Below are 18,875 nucleotides of genomic sequence, written 5' to 3'. Positions count from 1 at the left end.
GCAGAATCTTTTACAGGCAGAAGCCAAGTCACCCGGTCATGCTTTTGTCCTGAAGAAACTTGAATGCAGCTTGCTTTACTTTGCAATGACAAAGCAGATTTTCTCTCTGACATTTACGGCAAAACTCAGAAGTCAGAGATTAGTATCCCTATGGAAGTGGCAGTGGCAGGACACATGCCTTTAAGCGGTGGAATAGAAGACAAATGGTGTTAGGTGCCTTAACCTTTCATTTCCTTGATTTTATATCAGGTAGGTTTATTTGCGTAGCACCCTTCACTCTTACACCATGAAGTTTTGTATATGAATGATTTCTTTTTAAAGTGTCCCTCTATGGCATGAGGCAATGTATTAAATAGGACTGTCAGGCAAACAGTAGTGTTTACACACTGTTTAACAGATATTTTTGTGCAAAATAGTAACAGAATAGGGGGATGGGCTGTACATATGCACAAAATAAGTTTTGTTCACAACCTAATCAAGGTGTAGAATATTATGTTAGGATCTTGATCTTTTATTTTAAATGTAAAAACATCTCTGCTTAACTTAGACAGTGTTTGTTTATTTTATGATTTTGCAGTTAAATAAATGTTACTCCGCAATTCAGGGTGTACTTTTTTTGCAGGGGGCGGGGCAAAGACCATATCAACAGCTGCTTGCCCCTTTCCCACCTGCAGCTAAGAGAGAACACACCCTCCTCAAGGATTTCAGCACTGCAGTTCAGTTTCAGGCTACAGCTGCTAACAAAGACTGCACTTCTTACCAATGTATTGTTTCAATTTCCCCTCCCATCACACGTCAGCATACATTCCATTGATCAAGTAATCTAGCCTATTATAACGTCTTCTCTGAAGAGATTGAGACATCCTTCTGCCTATTAGCGCAATAACTAATAGCAAAGACACTATCCCAAAAAGTAAAGCTGCTATGAGACCACTTTTGTCACCAGATTGAGGGGCATGCTTGCTTTTTGGATCATCATCTAATAGGTAGGCTTCTGAATCAAGCTGCCTATTATCCTGGTGCATATTTTGAAAGGGAGCCAAGGAATCCTTACTAAGCAAAGCACCAACTGACAAAGAAAAGAGAGCGATGCTGCTAGTACTGTCTGCAGAGGTGGCTATTGGCTTGATCGTGGTGGCAGATGTTCTTAGCCTTGCAAATTCTGTAGCAGTTCTGGAATTTGAGACCAGGTGGTCAGGTGTGGTAAAAGCAGTGGTGGTAGAAATCTGAGTGCAAGTGGTTGTGGTTTTGGGTACCGCGCTACTGACAGTGGTAGGAAGCATGGTAGGCGGTGGTGGAGAGGAGGTGCTGAACTGAAAAGTATGAGCAGCCCTTGTAGGCAACAGCTCAGTTAGCTTTTGTTTTGGGAAATAATCTAAGGTCTCAGGATGTTTTTTCTCTTGGCCTTCAGGAACCTGTGTGTGTGATTCAGTCTTAACTAAATCTTCTTCTATATGGTCAATGAGTTCAGACATCTGAGAAGTAACCGATTTCTGCAAAGCAGCAGTATGATTCAGGTGACCTGCCTGACTGGGAAGGTCAAAGCGAGCTGCTTGTGAAGAAAGAGAGTTTCCATTCGTGTTGTAATTTGCAAGCTGTGAGTCCAGAATCTGTATACCTAAAAATAGAAAGAAAATATATAAATTAATTATTCAATCCACTTTAGCAATCAGATGCTTCCTCTGCCTACTACTTCTTCTGAATCCAATAGAGAATCACAAAAGAGACCCACCCCGAAAAGAAACAACTAAACTGCCTGGGGTATCGTGATTTTCTCCTATATTTTTTTTTAAATCACTCAAGTGTTTGGCAATAGGCATATTAAAATTACAGTTGTCATAGCACAAATTGATACTCCATCTCCAAAGCCTAAAAGTATCAGGCTAGATTCTTCACAGTCTTACAACTCATGTAAGCATTTACCTCTGTGTAAAGCAAGCATTTGATTTGGTAGTGTTCTGCACTCACATTGCACATGTTTAAATGCTTATACAGAGGTGCAAGGCTGTGAAGAATCAGGCCAGTCATCTTCAAAACATTCTTAGTCTCTGCCAACCAGAGAAGCAGAAGTTACCAAGTCACACTTGTATTCGTCAATTTTGCATAGATGGATCTAAAGTACTTATAAGGTCCCTGTTGCTTCAGTATCTGGATGCCTCACAATCTTTTAATGTTATTATCCTCACAATGTAATTATCCTGTGAGGTAGGGAAGTACCATTATCTTCATTTTACACAGGCACAAAAAGGTTCAGTGACTTGCAAAAAGTCTCACAGGAAGTCTATGGAGGAGCATGAACTTCAGCCCAGCTCTCCCGAGACTCAGACTAGTGTCCTAACTACTGGACCATCCAGAATTAATTTTCTTACAAACCCGCTTCACTCCACTTAGTTTCTCTGTGTACCTGCCTGCAATACTTTTATTTTTTTTTAATCCATGCAGATGAGACAGGCTTAGGGGTAACCTGGGGACATCCATCTATAAAGAGGATAGAGAATTCAGTCCTTGATCTCTCTGGGAAGAAGGAGGAACACTGCATTGTTACAACTGTATTGCATCAGGGATTGAATGGAGCCTCTACAGTTTACAAGCACCTCTCTGATTGAAGTATCTGCCTGACTCAGGGTTCAACAGTGTACCTGGAACAAATTAAAATGCTGAGGTGTTACATTGGCACTGAACGAATTTAAATATCTTAATATCTTGCAGGCATAGCTTGAAGGATGCAGGATATGCCTATTGAAAACAGAAGTTGTACATGCATATACATATGGAATTTGTGACCACACTAGTGGAAGACCCATGTTCCCACATCATATCCTGAAATCTGCTCATTGCAAATGCATTCCACTTGCTCTGACTGGGTTTATCAATCCTGTCTATCAAACAGAGGGATTGTCACATGGATTTCCAGCCCTACCACCACGCAGTGAGCAGAGCAAGGAGATATTCCAACTTAGCAGCCAGGTAGGAGAGTTCCACCCATCCAACCCTATACCTGTAGAAAGTAAGGAAAGCCACCCTAATACCCAGTAACTAGGAGACAGAAGAACCCTCTCCATCCCAGAAGCTAAGAAGAACAGAAAGAATGGATCTCAGAAGTGTGACACATAGGGATTTCTACTGTGGCAAGCAATTGCTATTACGAGTGTAACAATTCCCCACATTCTCCAAAACATCCTGCCAATTTCCTACACAACAAACTGACTTGTTGAACAGTCTGGGTCTCCACTCTTTTACTAAGAGAAAGGTACCCCCATGAGAGCCATCATGACGGGAAGTGGATGAAGAGTTGTTAGAAATGAGGAGGGGCAGGGTCCATCATAAGTAGTTGACTAAAATGTTCACCTTTCCTCTGAAGTTAAATTGAATCGGTTTCTAAGCAGCACAGTGCATAGCAGCTATGTTAAAACTATTAACTGAAGTATGGTAGCAAAATATGCACAGTTTGGCATGATAAAAGCTGCATACAAACTCACACTACTGACAAAGATTCCATTATGTTAAGATACTGTATATAGATCCTATGCAAAAAAAAACCCCTAACACTTTGGGTGAGTAATAGTTCTTGGGAAGACTAACTAACTGGCACACTTCCTTTGTTCACATCATCCAATAGCCAGTAGAATTTACCATTGGGTGTGGTGCTTCACCCTTATTCACTCTATTACCTCTAAGTACTGGAGGGTTAACCATATACGAAATTCCTAAGCAAACAAGAAACCACACACCCCCAACACTTAGATAACCTAGAATTAATGGTGAAAGAATCTGACTCTTCCTTCAATTGAAAAATCTCTAAGAAATGGATTTTCTCTCTGAGAAAAGTTAAGTGATAAGACAACCATGTTAAGGTTCCACTTTACAAGATCACCATAACATTAAAGTATGTAAATATTTGGGTGACCTTCACTGTATACCTTTAATTTTCCCCTGCCACCTGACAGCAGCCAGAAACTAAGATAAACAAGTTGACTCACAGGCTCACCTCATCAGTGATTGCCCTAGTATCCCTAATGTAAAACTACATGAAGGGTGTACACTCTTGCTTCCGTCAGAATTTCCCCCAATATATCTTGATTTTGACCAGCAACATCTCTGCTCTTAAGAGCAAAATTGTGAAATACACACAAAATAAGTCAAACTGAGATCACCTGACGCGTAAGTCAGGATTTGACCTCAGGCTAGTGCACTAACCCTGTGTATTCATAGATATTTAGGTCAGAAGGGACCATTATGATCATCTAGTCTGACCTCCTGCACAACGCAGGCCACAGAATTTCACCCTTCCTTAGCAACAGGTCTTTGCAAGAGAACAGACAGGAAGAAGACGAGAAACTGAATATATGGAGAATTTAGAAGGAGAGTACACTGCTAAGTAGCTTACACTCAGATTTCGCCTGCCTTAAAATTGATATAATTAGATACATATAGGACTTTTGAAAAAAGAAGTGGCGGATTTAAAATATACAATTCATGGTCTCTTCTGTCTCAACTGGAAGCCCCTTTATGCAGAGTGCTGTGCTAACTTCCATTATATTGGGTCACAAGGAAGGAAAAAAACCTTCACAGTTAATTCAATTAATTGAAATGGAAAGACCACCTACCCCAGCTGCTGTGGTACAAGTTGGGAAATATATTTTAGGTTTCTAGAAGGGACATTAAGCAGCATAGAGCAAAAAAACAGTTATGTTGTAAACTGGAATGCAATTAACTTTTTAAAGAAACTTCCATTTAAAACCATAATCAGAACGAGAAAATCCTTGTTATATACCAATTTGTTACCACATGGCCTTTTCACAATCTATCCAACAGACACCAAAAAACTCCCAGAGTCTTCCAAGAACAAGTTATTGATTTTTCTGCAACCTTTACTCAGTAGTCAGAAAGGGATTTCTACATAATTTGATATTTTATTATTTAACGTGCACCACAAACTCAAAGGTCAAAATCTAGATGGTCAAAATCCAACAGTTTCCTCGGTTCCAAGTGCGTTACCTCTGAGACAAGGAATTTGCCCAACAATACAGCAGATGTGGTCAGCTAAACCACCATTCTCTTCTCATTCCAAACAAAGGAGTGTGGGACTGAACCCCACTTGTAGAACCCATGCTTTTAGACAAGCTCCCAAAGTAGAACAATGATGCAGTGTTCATGTAAATTGGGTTGCGCAATCTGCAGGTTACCAAGTTCACTCCCTCAAATAACCGTCAGAAAACTGCAGTGTGTGTGGAATTTATGCTGTGGGAAACAGTTTGGTTGGCTGAGAAAGAATGATCTCATCACCCTACTTGAATCTCCCCACCTTCTTCCACAAAGCCAACAGATGTACCTGAACACTCTTGGATGTACTATCAGGAAGCAGACAGTTATTGCAGCCAGAGTCTGACTAATCACACCCTATATTTTGGGGGTTAAAAAACAAAAGTCAGCCTTATTTCCTCATTTTCATTTTAGATTGTAAGCTCCCAACTGCAGGGGCCTTGTCTTCTTAAGAAATTGTCACGTGCTAGGGACACTAGTGGTATTATAATAGAATAAATAATCTTGCTATTGAAGGAAGACAGATAAAGCAGTACACAAGCCACTATTTAAAAAATATAAAAGAAAAGTATTCTACAGGACCATTCTCAAATAGTCCATCTGCTAAACTACCTTAGAGGTCATCTCCTTGATGGAACTCTCATTTGGAACATAGACAACATGTTCCATACAGATAATCAATCGTGATATTGGTGGATACTTACTGAGAATACCCATAGAATCCCATCAATATCACGATTGATTATCTGTATGGAACATGTTGTCTATGTTCCAAATGAGAGTGTGAGAGGCAGAGCAGAAACCCCAAGTAGTTTTTCAGGAATAGCTTTTGTGGCTGGAAACAGAAGATAAAGACATCTCCTGAATCACAAATGGGTTCTGTGGTGGCTGAGCTGGAAAAATCAAGTTTGCACTGAATAAAGCTGCTTCAATATTTGAGTATTTTTCTTTATCACTAATAAGTGTAACCTTGTGCACATTTCTATCTGAAAAAACAAACTTAAAAGGTTTGTCACAAGAAGTGGGCTAAGCTTCTTGGTAACTACCTTTGAAAATCTTATCAGCAATGTAGGCTTAAGGTAAATGAGCTCACATACGTCATTTTCATAAATCAATGTGACCAGGAGCCAGAAAAACAGCACAATTGAAAACAAATGGGTATAACTCAGCAATTGCACTTTGGCAAATCAAGAGCCCAGCACAGTCACATGTTCCCTTCCCTCTTTCATTCCTCTACATACTCCTGGGGGAGAAAAGAGTGGGAGAAGAGTGATAAAAGTTAGATAATAAATTAATTACTTGGACTCTTCTGTTTTTGCACCCTAGGAGTTTAAGCCATTTGTTCCTTCCCCTACCCTGGTTTCCTGGTGTTGTCACAGCAAATGCGTCCGAACAGTTTCTGAAAAAGTTATGCGGATGACCCTGACAGACAGCATGCTTTCCCTCACCAGCCAATTCCTTCCCAGGAGAAAGTTACCTCTTCAGTAAGCTCAGCCTTTGGGAGATATCTGAGAGAGAGGAAAAACTCCAGTATATTTAAAAAACTTGTGTTCTCTGCAAAATGAGCCATACTGAAACCACCATATAAACTCCTTTGCGAGAGGACAGTCTAATTGTCAATTTGTTATTTGAAGAGTTCAGTCAGATAAGGTACCAGTGTAGAAGTATATTTTGAGAGACAAGGTGTGTAAGGTATCTTTTAGTGGACCAAATACTTTCAGTGAAAGAACCAAGCTTTCAAGCTACTCAGAGCTCGTCTTCATTACCTCACCCACCTTGTCTCTCCAATATGCTGGAACTGACATGGCTACCACTACACTGCAAAGTATATTTTGGTCAGCTTGCTACATCTTAATAGCGGACCTTAGTACAGCTAATGTATTAGCACCAAAAAGTGCACAGCACATTAGACACGACAAGAAATTCCTGAGTTCTAAGTCTTCTCTAAACCTTGCTACTGACATGCAGTTTGGCCTTGGGTAATAAGTCCCTTTGCATCTCTGCTTCAGTTTCTCTACCTGGAAAAAGAGGAATATTACTACTTTTGTTTACTTACTAACCTTGCAGAGATGTAATGAAGATTAATATTTGTAGAGTGCTTTCTATAACTAAGTATTTATAAGCCCCTCAGCCACCACAATATGATCCCTTCAAATATGTAAAGTGCTACAAGGGTGCTAAATTTCTACTGCTTCTGTAATATTCAATATACCCACAAGGAATTTCTCCCAAACATACAGAATGTGTCAAAACGGAAGAATCTTTTTAAGCACACACAAACTGTATTATTTAGGAATAAATCCCTGCCTTAAAGAGCTTACAGTCTAAACAGAAAGCATAGATATGAAAGATTGGAGAGGAGATATATTTTCCTGACATATTAATATTAACTATGTCTCACATTGTCATGGTATGACGGGGTGGGCTTGTTTTGTTTTTTTAAAGAGGGAAAGAATATAAAAGATTTTGAAGTCTAATAAAGGAGGGGGCAATCAGGATGCATCAAGGAAGATGCAGTCCACATGAGAAGCCAGGTCTATAAAGAAGAAAGGGGGTATAAGGCACCCAAAACTGTAACTCCCATGAAGTACTAAGGTAGCATTTCCAAAACGAAATTTTCAGTTTTCAGCTGATCGTTTTCAGTTTTAATTTTTGCTGATAAATCAAAACATTTCTGACCAACTCTAATGCAAACACACATCAGTAAGGCACGTGAGTATAAACAAAGTCAATGATCAGTTGATTTTAGTATTGTTTACCTCTATTTATCCTGTAGCTCACGAGTCCTTTTAATGGTTTCATTGGACAAGCTTCCTTACTAGGGCAGTAAAACAGGTAGCAGTTTGGATGCTGGCTTATCCTTCGAGCATCAAAAATCATCAAATTACATTGCTTGTCTCCTAAAAAAGGATAATATATTATATACTTTAGCAGCAAGAAGTGTTGTATCTGTCTCTTTTATGGCAATAAGCTCTGCTTAGCTTGACTAAAATCCTCCAGATCAGTATGAAGGGAAAAGAATGAATATATCACATCCTGCAGGAAATATAGTTATGGGGATTAATATATATAACTAGATACCTACAAGCCAAAAGCTTATCTGCAAGATGTTGCCCATCCTTCTACGTGCCAATGAGGTCTAACAGAAATAGTAGGATAAGCCTCCCCTCACCCACCTGCTGGGATTCCTACCAAGGTGCTGTTGCCCTCAGATCAGATCTGGGGACACCACTTTTCATATGAGCCTTTGGCTCAAAGGCATCTGATAAATTTGAAAAACCCCTAATTTCTCTGAATGACTGAGAGAAGATTTCACCATCCCCACAGCCTCCTGACTCTTTCTGCTGTTTGATTCACTGTTAACACTGTGAAGCTGCTATCTGCAGCTATAGTTCATTCTGGCTTGATGGAAAGGAAAGATCCCAGAAGAGTTTAAGCATTTTATTTTTAGCTACTCATATGTAACATAAAACAATCCATTGTTTCTTTTTATTCTGTCTACTGGACTCACAAAGTTATGGCTTTTACATCTTGGAGTGGATGGTGAGGGCGAGGGGGAAGGGCTTAAAACCATTGTGCATGCCAAACGTTCAAGATACATGCAATAATTGCTCAGACTAATACATATTGCTAGGACTTAATCACTAAAATCTCATTTCATTGGCTAATAGGTTTAGCAAAACAGACCAATATTCACAATATCTCGTTAGTCTTGGTGTGAAAGGAGAGAGATATTCACATTTAGTGCTGAAAGAAGAAAGGAAATGCAGAATGTCCTGGTTCTTCCCCTTTGAGGGCTGACACCAGCTCATCCTATCCCAGCCCATTACAAGCATGTCATAAGCAATGATAGAGAAGAACAGAGACCAAGGGAGTATAAGTTTACCCGATATGTTTTTTTCTAAGCAGCAAACATTAATACAAGCTTCCCGAGTTGGTGTATATATTGGCTCAGTCCCTCTGATGCCTTTTGAGAGAGATCGCATCATATCAATGACAACATTTTCCATCTTCTCTAGAGAACAATCTTGACTTAGGGATGGCCCAGGTATCATGTAACACATGATTAGAAATGTGCAAGTAGACCACCAAGTTATGCTGATGGACATTTTTACTTAGGCGCCTTCTTCTTCAGTCAGGAATAGCGATGAACTTCTTGGTGTTTAACTTCAAGATAATCTCATTTCAAGAAGAATGCATATCTGTGGGGAAAAATAAAGAATGGCTTCCTTTAGTCAAAATAAAGTTTTCAACAACTTTTAAGAGCCTTTTGTACGAGTAGCAAATTGTTGGTCTTTTTTTTTAAAAAAGTTTATATTACATATTTGATGCAAAGTTACTTACTTCCTGTCATAAATATAAAGGGAAGGGTAACAAACTTTATGTATACAGTAATATAAAACCCCTCTTGGAGAATCCCCTTACCTGTAAGGAGTTAATCAGTTCAATTAACCTAGTTGGCACCTGACCAGAAGGACCAATGGGGAAAGAAGATACTTTCAAATCTGTAGGGGAAGGCTTTGTTTTTGTGCTCTGTGTGTGTTCTCTCCAAGACAAAGAGAGAGACCAAGCAAGTAACCCAGCTCCTACTGAAATGATACATCTAATATTACAGAAATAGCAAGTAATAGCAAGGAATACGTTAGATTATCTTCTGTTTTAGCTTGTGAATTTTCCCTGTGCTAAGAGGGAGGTTTATCCCTGGTTTTTTGTAACTTTGAAGTTTTGCCTAGGGGGGAATCCTCAGTGTTTTAAGTCTTATTACCCTGTAAAATTACCTTCCATCCTGATTTTAGAGGTGCTTTTTTTACTTTTTTTTAGGAATCTGATTGGTTTTTAGTGTCCTAAAAACCCAGGGGTCTGGTCTGTGCTCACCTTGTTTACCTATCTGGTTGGTAGATTATTCTCAAGCCTCCCCAGGAAAGGGGGTGAAGTGGCTTGGGGGAATATTTTGGGGAAACAGGAACTCCAAGTGGTCCTTTTCCTGAATCTTTGTCTAACTCACTTGGTGGTGGCAGCAGTACTCATCCAAGGACAAGGAAGGATTTGTGCCTTGGGGAAGTTTTTAACCTAAGCTGATAGAAATAAGCTTAGGGGGTCTTTCATGTGGGTCCCCACATCTGTACCCCAAAAGTCACAGTGGGGAGGGAACCCTGACACTTCCCAACATACTTGGCATTTAAGATATTTTAGAATTTCCCAATTAAAAACACTGCTACACTCTTCAAATGAAAAAGGGTGGTGAATACAGCACGCAAGAATCTCTCTGAGGTATTTATATGGCCCCTATCATAATATCTGAGTGTCTCTTAATCTTTAATGTATTTTCATTACATACCTATAAGGTAGGAAACTGCTATTATCCCCATTTTACAGAGGGGGAACGGCAGAGAAGGCATAAGGGACTTGTCCACAGTCACACAGGAAGTCTACATCTGCCCTGGGAATACATATTGGAATCCTCTTCCCTACTTTTTCAACCAAGATGCCCAAGGACATAAAAAGAGTAACAAAGGGGATCAGTGCAAACACTGGAAACAGGTGATTTGGGGGATTGCTATTGAGAGAGACAGCCCTTCTTACATAACCAAGCTCCTGCTCAGATCTGCAAGAGGGTCAATAGAGTAAAAATAGTTACATAGATTCCAAGGCCAGAAGGGACCACTGTGATCATCTAGTCTGACCTCCTGTATAACACAAGCCATAGAACTTCCCTACAATAATTCATAGAGGGTATTTTTTCAAAAAACATCCAGTGTTGATTTTAAAATGGTCAGTAATGGAGAATCCACCACGACTCTTGGTAAGTTGTTCCAAAGATTAATTACTCTCACTGTTAAAAATGTACGCATTGTTTCCATTCTGAATTTCTCTAGGTTCAGCTTCCAGCCATTGAATTGTGTTATACCTTTCTCTTCTAGATTAAAGAGCCCATTATTAAATATTTGTTTCCCACGTAGATCCTTACAGACTGTAATCAAGTCACGCCTTCACTTTTTCTTTGTTAAGATAAATAGACTGAGCTCAGCGTGTCTATCATTAAGAGGCAGGTTTTCTAATCCTTTAATCATTTTCTTGGCTCTTCTCTGAAGCCTCTCCAATTTATCAAGATCTTCTTGAATTGTGGACACCAGAACTGGACACAGTATTCTAGCAATAGTTGTGCCAGCATCAAATATAGAGGGAAAACAACCTCTCTAGTGTTACTCGAGATTCCCCTGTTTATGTATTCAAGGATTGCATTAGACCTTTTCGCCATAGCATCATACAGGGAGCTCATATTCAGCTGAATATCCGCCATAACTCCACTGGCAGTTTTGTCAAGCAAAATAGTGGTTTCAGTAACTTTTTTAATGGATAGGCATCCACACCACAAAAAGCACCATTGAATCTAGCAGTGCCGGTGGCACTCTCAGTAGTCTGGCTAAGATTTGAATAGCTCATGGAGACTAAATGACCTCCAGGTTCCAAGGGCAGGGACAACACAGAAGAAGCTTGCAACGTTACTGCCTGTGCTCTATCTGTCTAGTAATTAGAAGGATACAGATCTCAGGATACTTAAGTCTTATACCTTAAGACTGGAGGATAGGTAATGTGATGCCAATTTTTTAAAAAGGCTCCAGAGGCGATCTGGCAATTACAGGCCTGTAAGCCTAAGGTCAGTACTGGGCAACTGGTTGAAACTGCAGTAAAGAACAGAATTGTCAGACACATAGATGAGCATGATTTGTTGGGGGAAGAGTCAACATGGTTTTGTAAAGGGACGTCATGCCTCACCAATCTACTAGAATTCTTTGAGGGGGCTCAATAAACATGTGGACAAGGGTGAGCCAGTGGATATAGTGTCTTAGATTTTCAGAAACCCTTTGAAAAGATCAGAGCCATCCTGTCCATAGGACGGACAGGGGAACCGTCCTGGGCCCTGAGCTTTGGGGTGTATGGGGGGGCAGGGCAGCCCAGGGGCCTAGTGGGGGGGCTGGCGCTAGCAGCAGGGGTTGGGCCCAGGCCCCACACTCACTGGCCCAGGCATTTATTTCTTTTTCTTGCCTGCAGCCCCCCGGGCTTGGGCTCAGTCTCTGCAGCAGCAGCGAGTAACCTGGCCCCAGCCCACTCTGCTGGCTCCCAGCATCGCCTGCCACAGCATGGTCCTAGTGTCCCCCAACCACTAGGGCCAGGGCAGGCTGAACCTGACCCTGCCCTTCTGCCTCGGACTGACCCTTCCCTTTTCCGGTAGGACCCTCCACCAGCACAGGCATCCCCTCGCCCCTAGCACAGGTGAGTGCCGGTCAGTAGTCTCCAACATCCCTCACCCATTGCCCAGCCCTGGTGTCCTGCCAGTGCCCCACACCTCCCCCTTGCACTGCCCTTTCTCCCCTCTCCCAGGGCTGGGTGGGGTCCTCCAATGCCACCTCCAGGCCAGAGCCAGCCCTTATCACCCCCCGCCTCAGGGTCCTCCTTGCCTTTCAGCTCTCCAGCCTTGGGGTCCCCCCTCCCTGCAGTACCACCCACCAGGAACTGGGATCCTCCATCCATCTGCTTTTCCGCCTCCCCTCCCCCTCCCAGCCCCCAGAGAAATCGGATCTTAGAGCCCCTCCTCCATGCTGGAGGGTCCTGGGGTCCCCCAGCACAGTGCACATATAGGCTGTCCAAGAGCCACGCAGTTCCCGAGACATGGGCTCTCAGTGTTGCAAATGTGTAATTACATTTTAAAAAATCCACCTAGGGTAGCGAGACCATATGCACCTGGGAAGTAAGTTTGCTGCAAGGAAGTCCAGGAAGGTGGATTTCAGAATGTAAGTGGTGTGACACTGATCGTGATCGGTGAGGGTTTTTTTAAATTATATGAACTTTATTGTAAAAAAACTACAATATAACATTATAATTATGCAGCTGGGCGCTATCAATATTTAACCTGTGGCCAGCAGCTGCCCTTGAAGTTCACTGTAACCAGATTTCACCTGTATAAAAATTGTTAAGGTGGCCACAAACAGGCTAATTTGCCCCAGGCTCCGCACCCAGCTAGGGACGGCCCTGGACAAGGTCCCTCACCAAAGGCTCTTAAGTAAAGTAAGCTGTAATGGGATAAGAGGGAAGGTCCTCTCATGGATAAGTAACTGGTTAAAAGATAGAAAATAAAGGGTAGGAATAAATGGTCATTTTCAGAATGGAGAGAGGTAAAAAGTGGGATTCTCCAGGGGTCTGTACTGGGACCAGTCCTACTCAACATATTCATAAATGATCTGGAAAAAGGGATAAACAGTGAAGTTTCAAAAACTGCAGATGATACAAAACTATTCAAGATAGTTAAGTCCAAAGCAGGCTGCAAAGAGTTACACAAGGAACTCGCAAAAGCGGGTGACTGTGCAACAAAATGGCAGATGAACATAAATGTTGCTAAATGCAAAGTAATGTATACTGGAAAATATAATCCTAACTATACATATAAAATGATGGTGCCTACATTAGCTGTTCCCACTCAAGAAAGTGATCTTGGAGTCATTGTGGATAGTTCTTTGAAAACATCCACTCAGTGTGCAGTCAAAAAAGCAAACAATGTTGGGAATCATTAAGAAAGGAATAGGTAATAAAACAGAAAATATCATATTGCCTCTATATAAATCCATGGTACGCCCACAGCTTGAATACTGCGTGAAGATGTGGTCACTCCATCTCAAAAAAGATATATTGGAATTGAAAAAGGTTCAGAAAAGGGCAACAAAAATGATTAGCAGTATGGAAGCGCTTCCATAGGAGGAGAGATTAACAAGATTGGGACTTTTCATCTTGGAAAAGAGACAACTAAGGGGGAATATGATAGAGGTCTATAAAATCATTACTGGTGTGGAGAAAGTAAATAAGGAAGTGTTATTTACTCCTTCTCATAACACAAGAACTAGGGGTCACCAAATGAAATCAATAGGCAGCAGGTTTAAAACAAACAAAAGGAAGTATTTCGTCACACAACGCACAGTCAACCTGTGGAACTGTTTGCCGGACGATGTTGTGAAGGCCAAAACTATAACAAGGCTCAAAAAAGAACTAGATAAGTTCATGGAGGATAGATCCATCAGTGGCTATCAGCTAGGATGGGGAATGGGGGGCTCTGTTACCAGAATTTGGGAATGGACGATTAGGGATGGATCACTTGAAGATTACCTGTTCTGTTCATTCCCTCTGAAGCACTTGGCATTGGCTACTGTTGGAAGACAGGATACTGGGTTAGATGGATCCTTGGTCTGACCCAGTATGGCCGTTCTTGTGTTCTTTCATGAGCACAAACTTAAAGAGTTTAAATCATTTTGAAGTCCTGCAAAGATATGGGAAGTAGCCTCTGTATACAAACAAACAACAGTGAGTTCCTCCTGCCCTACCTCAGTCCTCCCACCCGTAAAAAAGGAGCAAGATTATTTTTGATGTCCCTAGTTTAAGGGAACATTCATTGCCCTTTAAAGCAAACTGGGCAACTTGTTGAAAACTACATAACTAAACAGAAGGCGGAGCAGCGCTGCTTACAGGGCCATCTGCCAGGAAAAACAGGTTCCCCGTCCCGCATATGTGGGTGGGGCAGAGGGGCACAATAATCCCTGGGGCGGTCACAAGAAGCTGCGTTTGCTGTTATGTTCTCAGGGAGCCCGAGTCCTGAATCAAAGCCGGGGGGCAGGGAAGGAGATTACACATGCACGCAGAAAGGAGAGGAAACGGCTGCTGGGACAGGAAAGGGAGGGGGAGAGGATTAAGGCACCAATTAACAAGACCCCTCTTCTAAAAGACTTGCAACGTGTTTTCCCTTTCGCAGCTCACCGTCAGGCTCCCCAGTGTACGGAGCCTGGCCAACAGGACCTGGCTGCCCCCCGGATGTCTCGCTCCTGCCCCCAAGGAGTAGCCGCTGCTGAGAGCCCCCCTCGCGCGGCTCTCTCCAGACAGCCTTACCGGCAAGAGACGTCCCGCGCAGGGGGCAGCGCTGCCCGGGGAGGCTGCCGCAGCCGCAGGAAGGAGCTTTGCTTTCAGGCGCCTCCGGGTCCGGGAGGGAGGAGGCAGAGCTGCTGCGGGCAGGGGAGGGCTGAGCTGTGTGACTTTGAGGTCTGTGTGATCCCGGACGCTTGGAAGCAAACTCATGTGCTTAGCTCGACTCCAGTGTCTAGTCTTCTTGATCCCAATGGGGCTCCTCCTCAGTCCCCTGCTCGCAAATCCTGAATGAGGCTCCAGATGATTGGCATAAGAATGAGATTTGTTTATTTTTTAAACAGCAACCGTTTCTGGGGTCTTTTTATTTGCCTCCTGGTTTTGAGCCTTCAGGGTTCACATCTTCCAGCTTTTCTCTGCAACCATGAGAGTTAAAAACTTACTCTCTCCCCCCACCCTTGAAAGCTGACAATCTTACCTAATAACATGACTCCAGGCAGAGATGCTGGAACAATTTGTATAGTGGGGGGACTGATGAGAGCCATTGAACCAAATGGTAAACCCTGTATGTGATGGAAACCACTTTAAGTCAGGGGATGCAGCAGCACCCATAGTTCCAGCACCTATAACTCCAGGATCTGGGTCTTTCAGAAAAATACCAAATATCTAGAAACTCCAGAGACTTGGCAATGCTGAGTCATATGTTTGCAGGATCAGGGCCTCTATCCCTCTCTCACCTTTGCTAGATGGGCTGAAGGCACCTGTGTTGTCAGGAGTGTAAAACAAACATTGGTCATTACACAGTATCTGATCTGCCACCACATCCGGATCCATAAACCACTGAACTTCCCAAATAAGACAAAAAGAAAAATTTCCTCCTTCCAAAAACAGAGAAAATTCTTCCTGGCACTTAAATGCCAACACAGGTCAGTCGAGTTATAATTTGCTCTAATTATCTCTCTCACAAATGCAGATGAGGGGCAATACAAAAGGTGTAAAGTTATCATGGAATCATAGAAATATAGGGCCTGAAGGGACCACTCTATTCCTACTTGAGATTCCCCTATTTAAGGATTGCATTAGCTCTTTTGGCCACAGCATCACACTGGGAGCTCGTGTTCAGCTGATTATCCACCAGAACCCCATATCTTTTTCAGAGTCACTGCCTCTCTGGATACAGTCTCCCATCATCTAAAAGTGTGGCCTACATTCTTTGTTCCTAGATGTATAATTTATGTTCAACCATATTAAAAAGCACGTTGTTTGCTTATGCCCAGTTTACCAAGCAATCCAGATCCCTCTGTATCAGTGACCTGTCTTCCTTGTTATTTACCACTCTCCCAGTTTTTGTGTCCCTTGCAAACTTTATCAGTGATAATTTTTTTGTTTTCCTCCAGGTCATTAATAAAAATATTAACTACTGTAGGACCAAGAACTGACCCCTGCAGGACCCCAGTAGAAATATACCCATTCTGTGATGATTTCTCATTTATAATTAAATTTTGAGACATATCAGTTAGCCAGCTTTTGACACATTTAATGTGTGCCATGTTCATTTTATATATATCTAGATTTTTAATCAGAATGTCATGTGGTACCAAGCCAAATGCCTTACAAACGACTAAGTATATAACATCAACACTATTATCTTTATTAACCAAACTTGTAATCTCATCAAAAAAGGTATCAAGTTAGTTAGACACAAACCCATGTTGATTGGCATTAATTATATTACCCTCCTTTAAGGTTTTATTAATCAAGTCCCATAACAACTGATCCATTATGTTGCCTGCAATTGATGTCAGACTTGCAGGCCTATAATAACTCAGATCATCCTGTCTACCCTTTCAAAATATTGGCACAATATTAGCTTTCTAATAATCTTCTAGAACTTGCCCGGTATTCCAAGACTTATTGAAAATAAACATTAACAGTCTCTGAGCCCCTCAGCCAGCTCTTTTAAAATTCTTGGACATTATCAAGTTGTCCTATCAGTCTTCTGTTCCCAACATTAATATGCCCAGGTGTTTTTAACCTTTCCTCATAGGTCACATTTTCTAAACTTTTCATCACCGTTGTTCTCCTCTGGACTCACTGCAATTTATGCACATCTTTCCTAAAGTGTGCCACTCAGAATTGGACATAGCACTCCAGCTGAGGCCTCTCCAGTGCCAAGTAGAGCAGGGCAATTACCTCATGTCTTACAAATAACACTCCTGTTGACACCCTAGAATGTGTGACACTGGTAGACATGCTGCCAGCTCTTGTCAAGGCTGTAGGTGTCAGCGAGTATTGATAAATTCATAGCTGGAAACCAGACGCGCTCACCTATATGTTAGTATTGTTCAAGATAGGGGTTTGACTTATAAACATGTGTTTAGTGTTTAGACTCTGTAAAATGCTTGTAAATTGCTGCATACATTAATCTTACTTGTAATGTCTGTATCCAATAAGGCAGGGGTTCTCAAACTTCATTGCACCACAACGCCCCTTCTGATGACAAAAATTACCACATGACCCCAGGAGGGGGGACTGAGGCCTTAGCCCACCCAAGCCCCCACCGGGTGTGTCGGGGGCCAAAGCCAAAGGGCTTCAACTCTGGGTGGGAGGGCCTGTAACATGAGCCCTACCGCCCAGGGATGAAACTGAAGCCTGAGCCCCACAGGCTTCAGCTTTGGCCCCAGGCAGTGGGACTCAGGCTTTGGCTTCGGCCCCTGGCTCCAGCAAGCCTAATGCCAGCCCTGGCAACCCTATGAAAACAGCACTTTGAGGTCCGGACCCAAAGTTTGAGAATCACTGCCATAAGGTAATATGTAAGTTTTGCTTTATAACTGTAAAAATGCCTGCTCTTAACTTGTGAATCAAGGCAGGGGAAGTGGTTCCCTTGCCCATCAAGGACTATCAAAACTAAGTGGGCCATTGTGAAACATCACAATATAAAGACTGGGTTGACGCCCCCTCACACCCATGAAGGTGCTATGTACAAGGAAGCTTGTCCCATCAGCTTGAATTCTGGAAGAAGAAAATAAAGACAGCTGACATGAAAATTCTTGATCTCTTTGCTGTTTGGACTCTCACAGGGCTGGAGCTATGAAATAGAAGCAGAGATCCCCAGGGTCAAGGGTTGGCCCTAAAAGACATTCAGTGCTGACAAATTAATACTACGGTTCTGTCATCTTTTGGAACCACAGACTGTAACTCATTTATATATATATATGTTGCCTCCTTTAACCTTTAAATAATTCTCTCATTTCTTTTTCCTAGTTAATATATTCTTAGTTAGTTTACTACAGGATTGGCTACAAGCATTCTCTTTGGTGTGAGATATGAGGTACAAATTGACCTAGGGTAAGTGACTGGTCTCTTGCAACTGGAAGCAACCTGAATCTTTTGTGACCTTTGATATGTGGGAACCACTATAAACTAAATCCAGCTCATTTGGGTGGCAAGATAGACAGGAATGCCCAAGGGGACTGTCTGTGAATCCATGGCATGATTGTTATAGTACTTCAGGAGTTCACATTTGTTACTGGGTTGGTGAAATGGAATTACAGAACATACAACCAGTTTGAGGTGTATGTCCTGCTTTTGACTGTCTACCCTGAGCTTGGCATTCATGGTCGTGAACCACTCCAGATAGCGTGACAGAATATTAGCTTTTTTCCCAACTGTATCACATTGTTGACTCATATTCAATTTCTGATCCACTATTCCGCCCAGATACTTTTCAGCAGTGTTATCATTTGGCTGGTCATTCCTCATTTTGTAGTTGTGCATTTGGTTTCTTTTTCCTAAGTGTAGTAGGCTGGTTCGGCATGATTTATTCTTGACAAATCCATACTGGCTATTCCTTAGAACCCTATTATCCTCTAGGTGCTTACAAACTGATTGTTTAATAATTTATTACAGTATCTCTCCAGGTATCAAAG

At 41.9% G+C, this 18,875-nt stretch overlaps 1 protein-coding gene across 4 annotated transcripts; it reads right to left on the bottom strand.

The window, feature by feature from the left end:
* Positions 1–495: 495 nt before the first annotated feature.
* Positions 496–15,353, bottom strand: MANSC1 (MANSC domain containing 1). 4 transcript variants are annotated; one of them, XM_037914142.2, is made up of 5 exons: positions 14,974–15,353; positions 14,200–14,374; positions 8,930–9,245; positions 7,803–7,943; positions 496–1,618 (listed from the first exon to the last, which is right to left on the bottom strand). In XM_037914142.2, the coding sequence occupies exons 3-5, from the start codon at positions 9,150–9,152 to the stop codon at positions 789–791; spliced, it is 1,194 nt and encodes a 397-aa protein (XP_037770070.1). In that variant the 5' UTR covers positions 9,153–9,245; positions 14,200–14,374; positions 14,974–15,353; the 3' UTR covers positions 496–788. The 4 variants fall into 4 exon arrangements, with proteins under 4 accessions (XP_037770070.1, XP_037770078.1, XP_027675120.1 ...); XM_037914150.2 differs by having other exon boundaries at positions 14,200–14,350; XM_027819319.3 differs by lacking the exon at positions 14,200–14,374 and having other exon boundaries at positions 14,845–15,353.
* Positions 15,354–18,875: the final 3,522 nt, after the last annotated feature.

The sequence above is a fragment of the Chelonia mydas genome, chromosome 1, assembly GCF_015237465.2.
Source record: "Chelonia mydas isolate rCheMyd1 chromosome 1, rCheMyd1.pri.v2, whole genome shotgun sequence".
In the NCBI taxonomy this organism is placed as follows: Eukaryota; Metazoa; Chordata; order Testudines; family Cheloniidae; genus Chelonia; species Chelonia mydas.
This window is presented reverse-complemented; position numbering and strand designations above follow the sequence as displayed.

Excerpts from the sequence above, each read along its gene's own strand:
- MANSC1 (XM_027819319.3), bottom strand. The coding sequence starts at position 9,152 with ATGTCCATCAGCATAACTTGGTGGTCTACTTGCACATTTCTAATCATG. Across the intron at positions 7,944-8,929 it reads CTTAGAAAAAAACATATCGG|GAGACAAGCAATGTAATTTG; the intron begins GTAAACTTATAC and ends ATCCTTTTTTAG. Across the intron at positions 1,619-7,802 it reads GAGCTACAGGATAAATAGAG|GTATACAGATTCTGGACTCA; the intron begins GTAAACAATACT and ends TTCTATTTTTAG.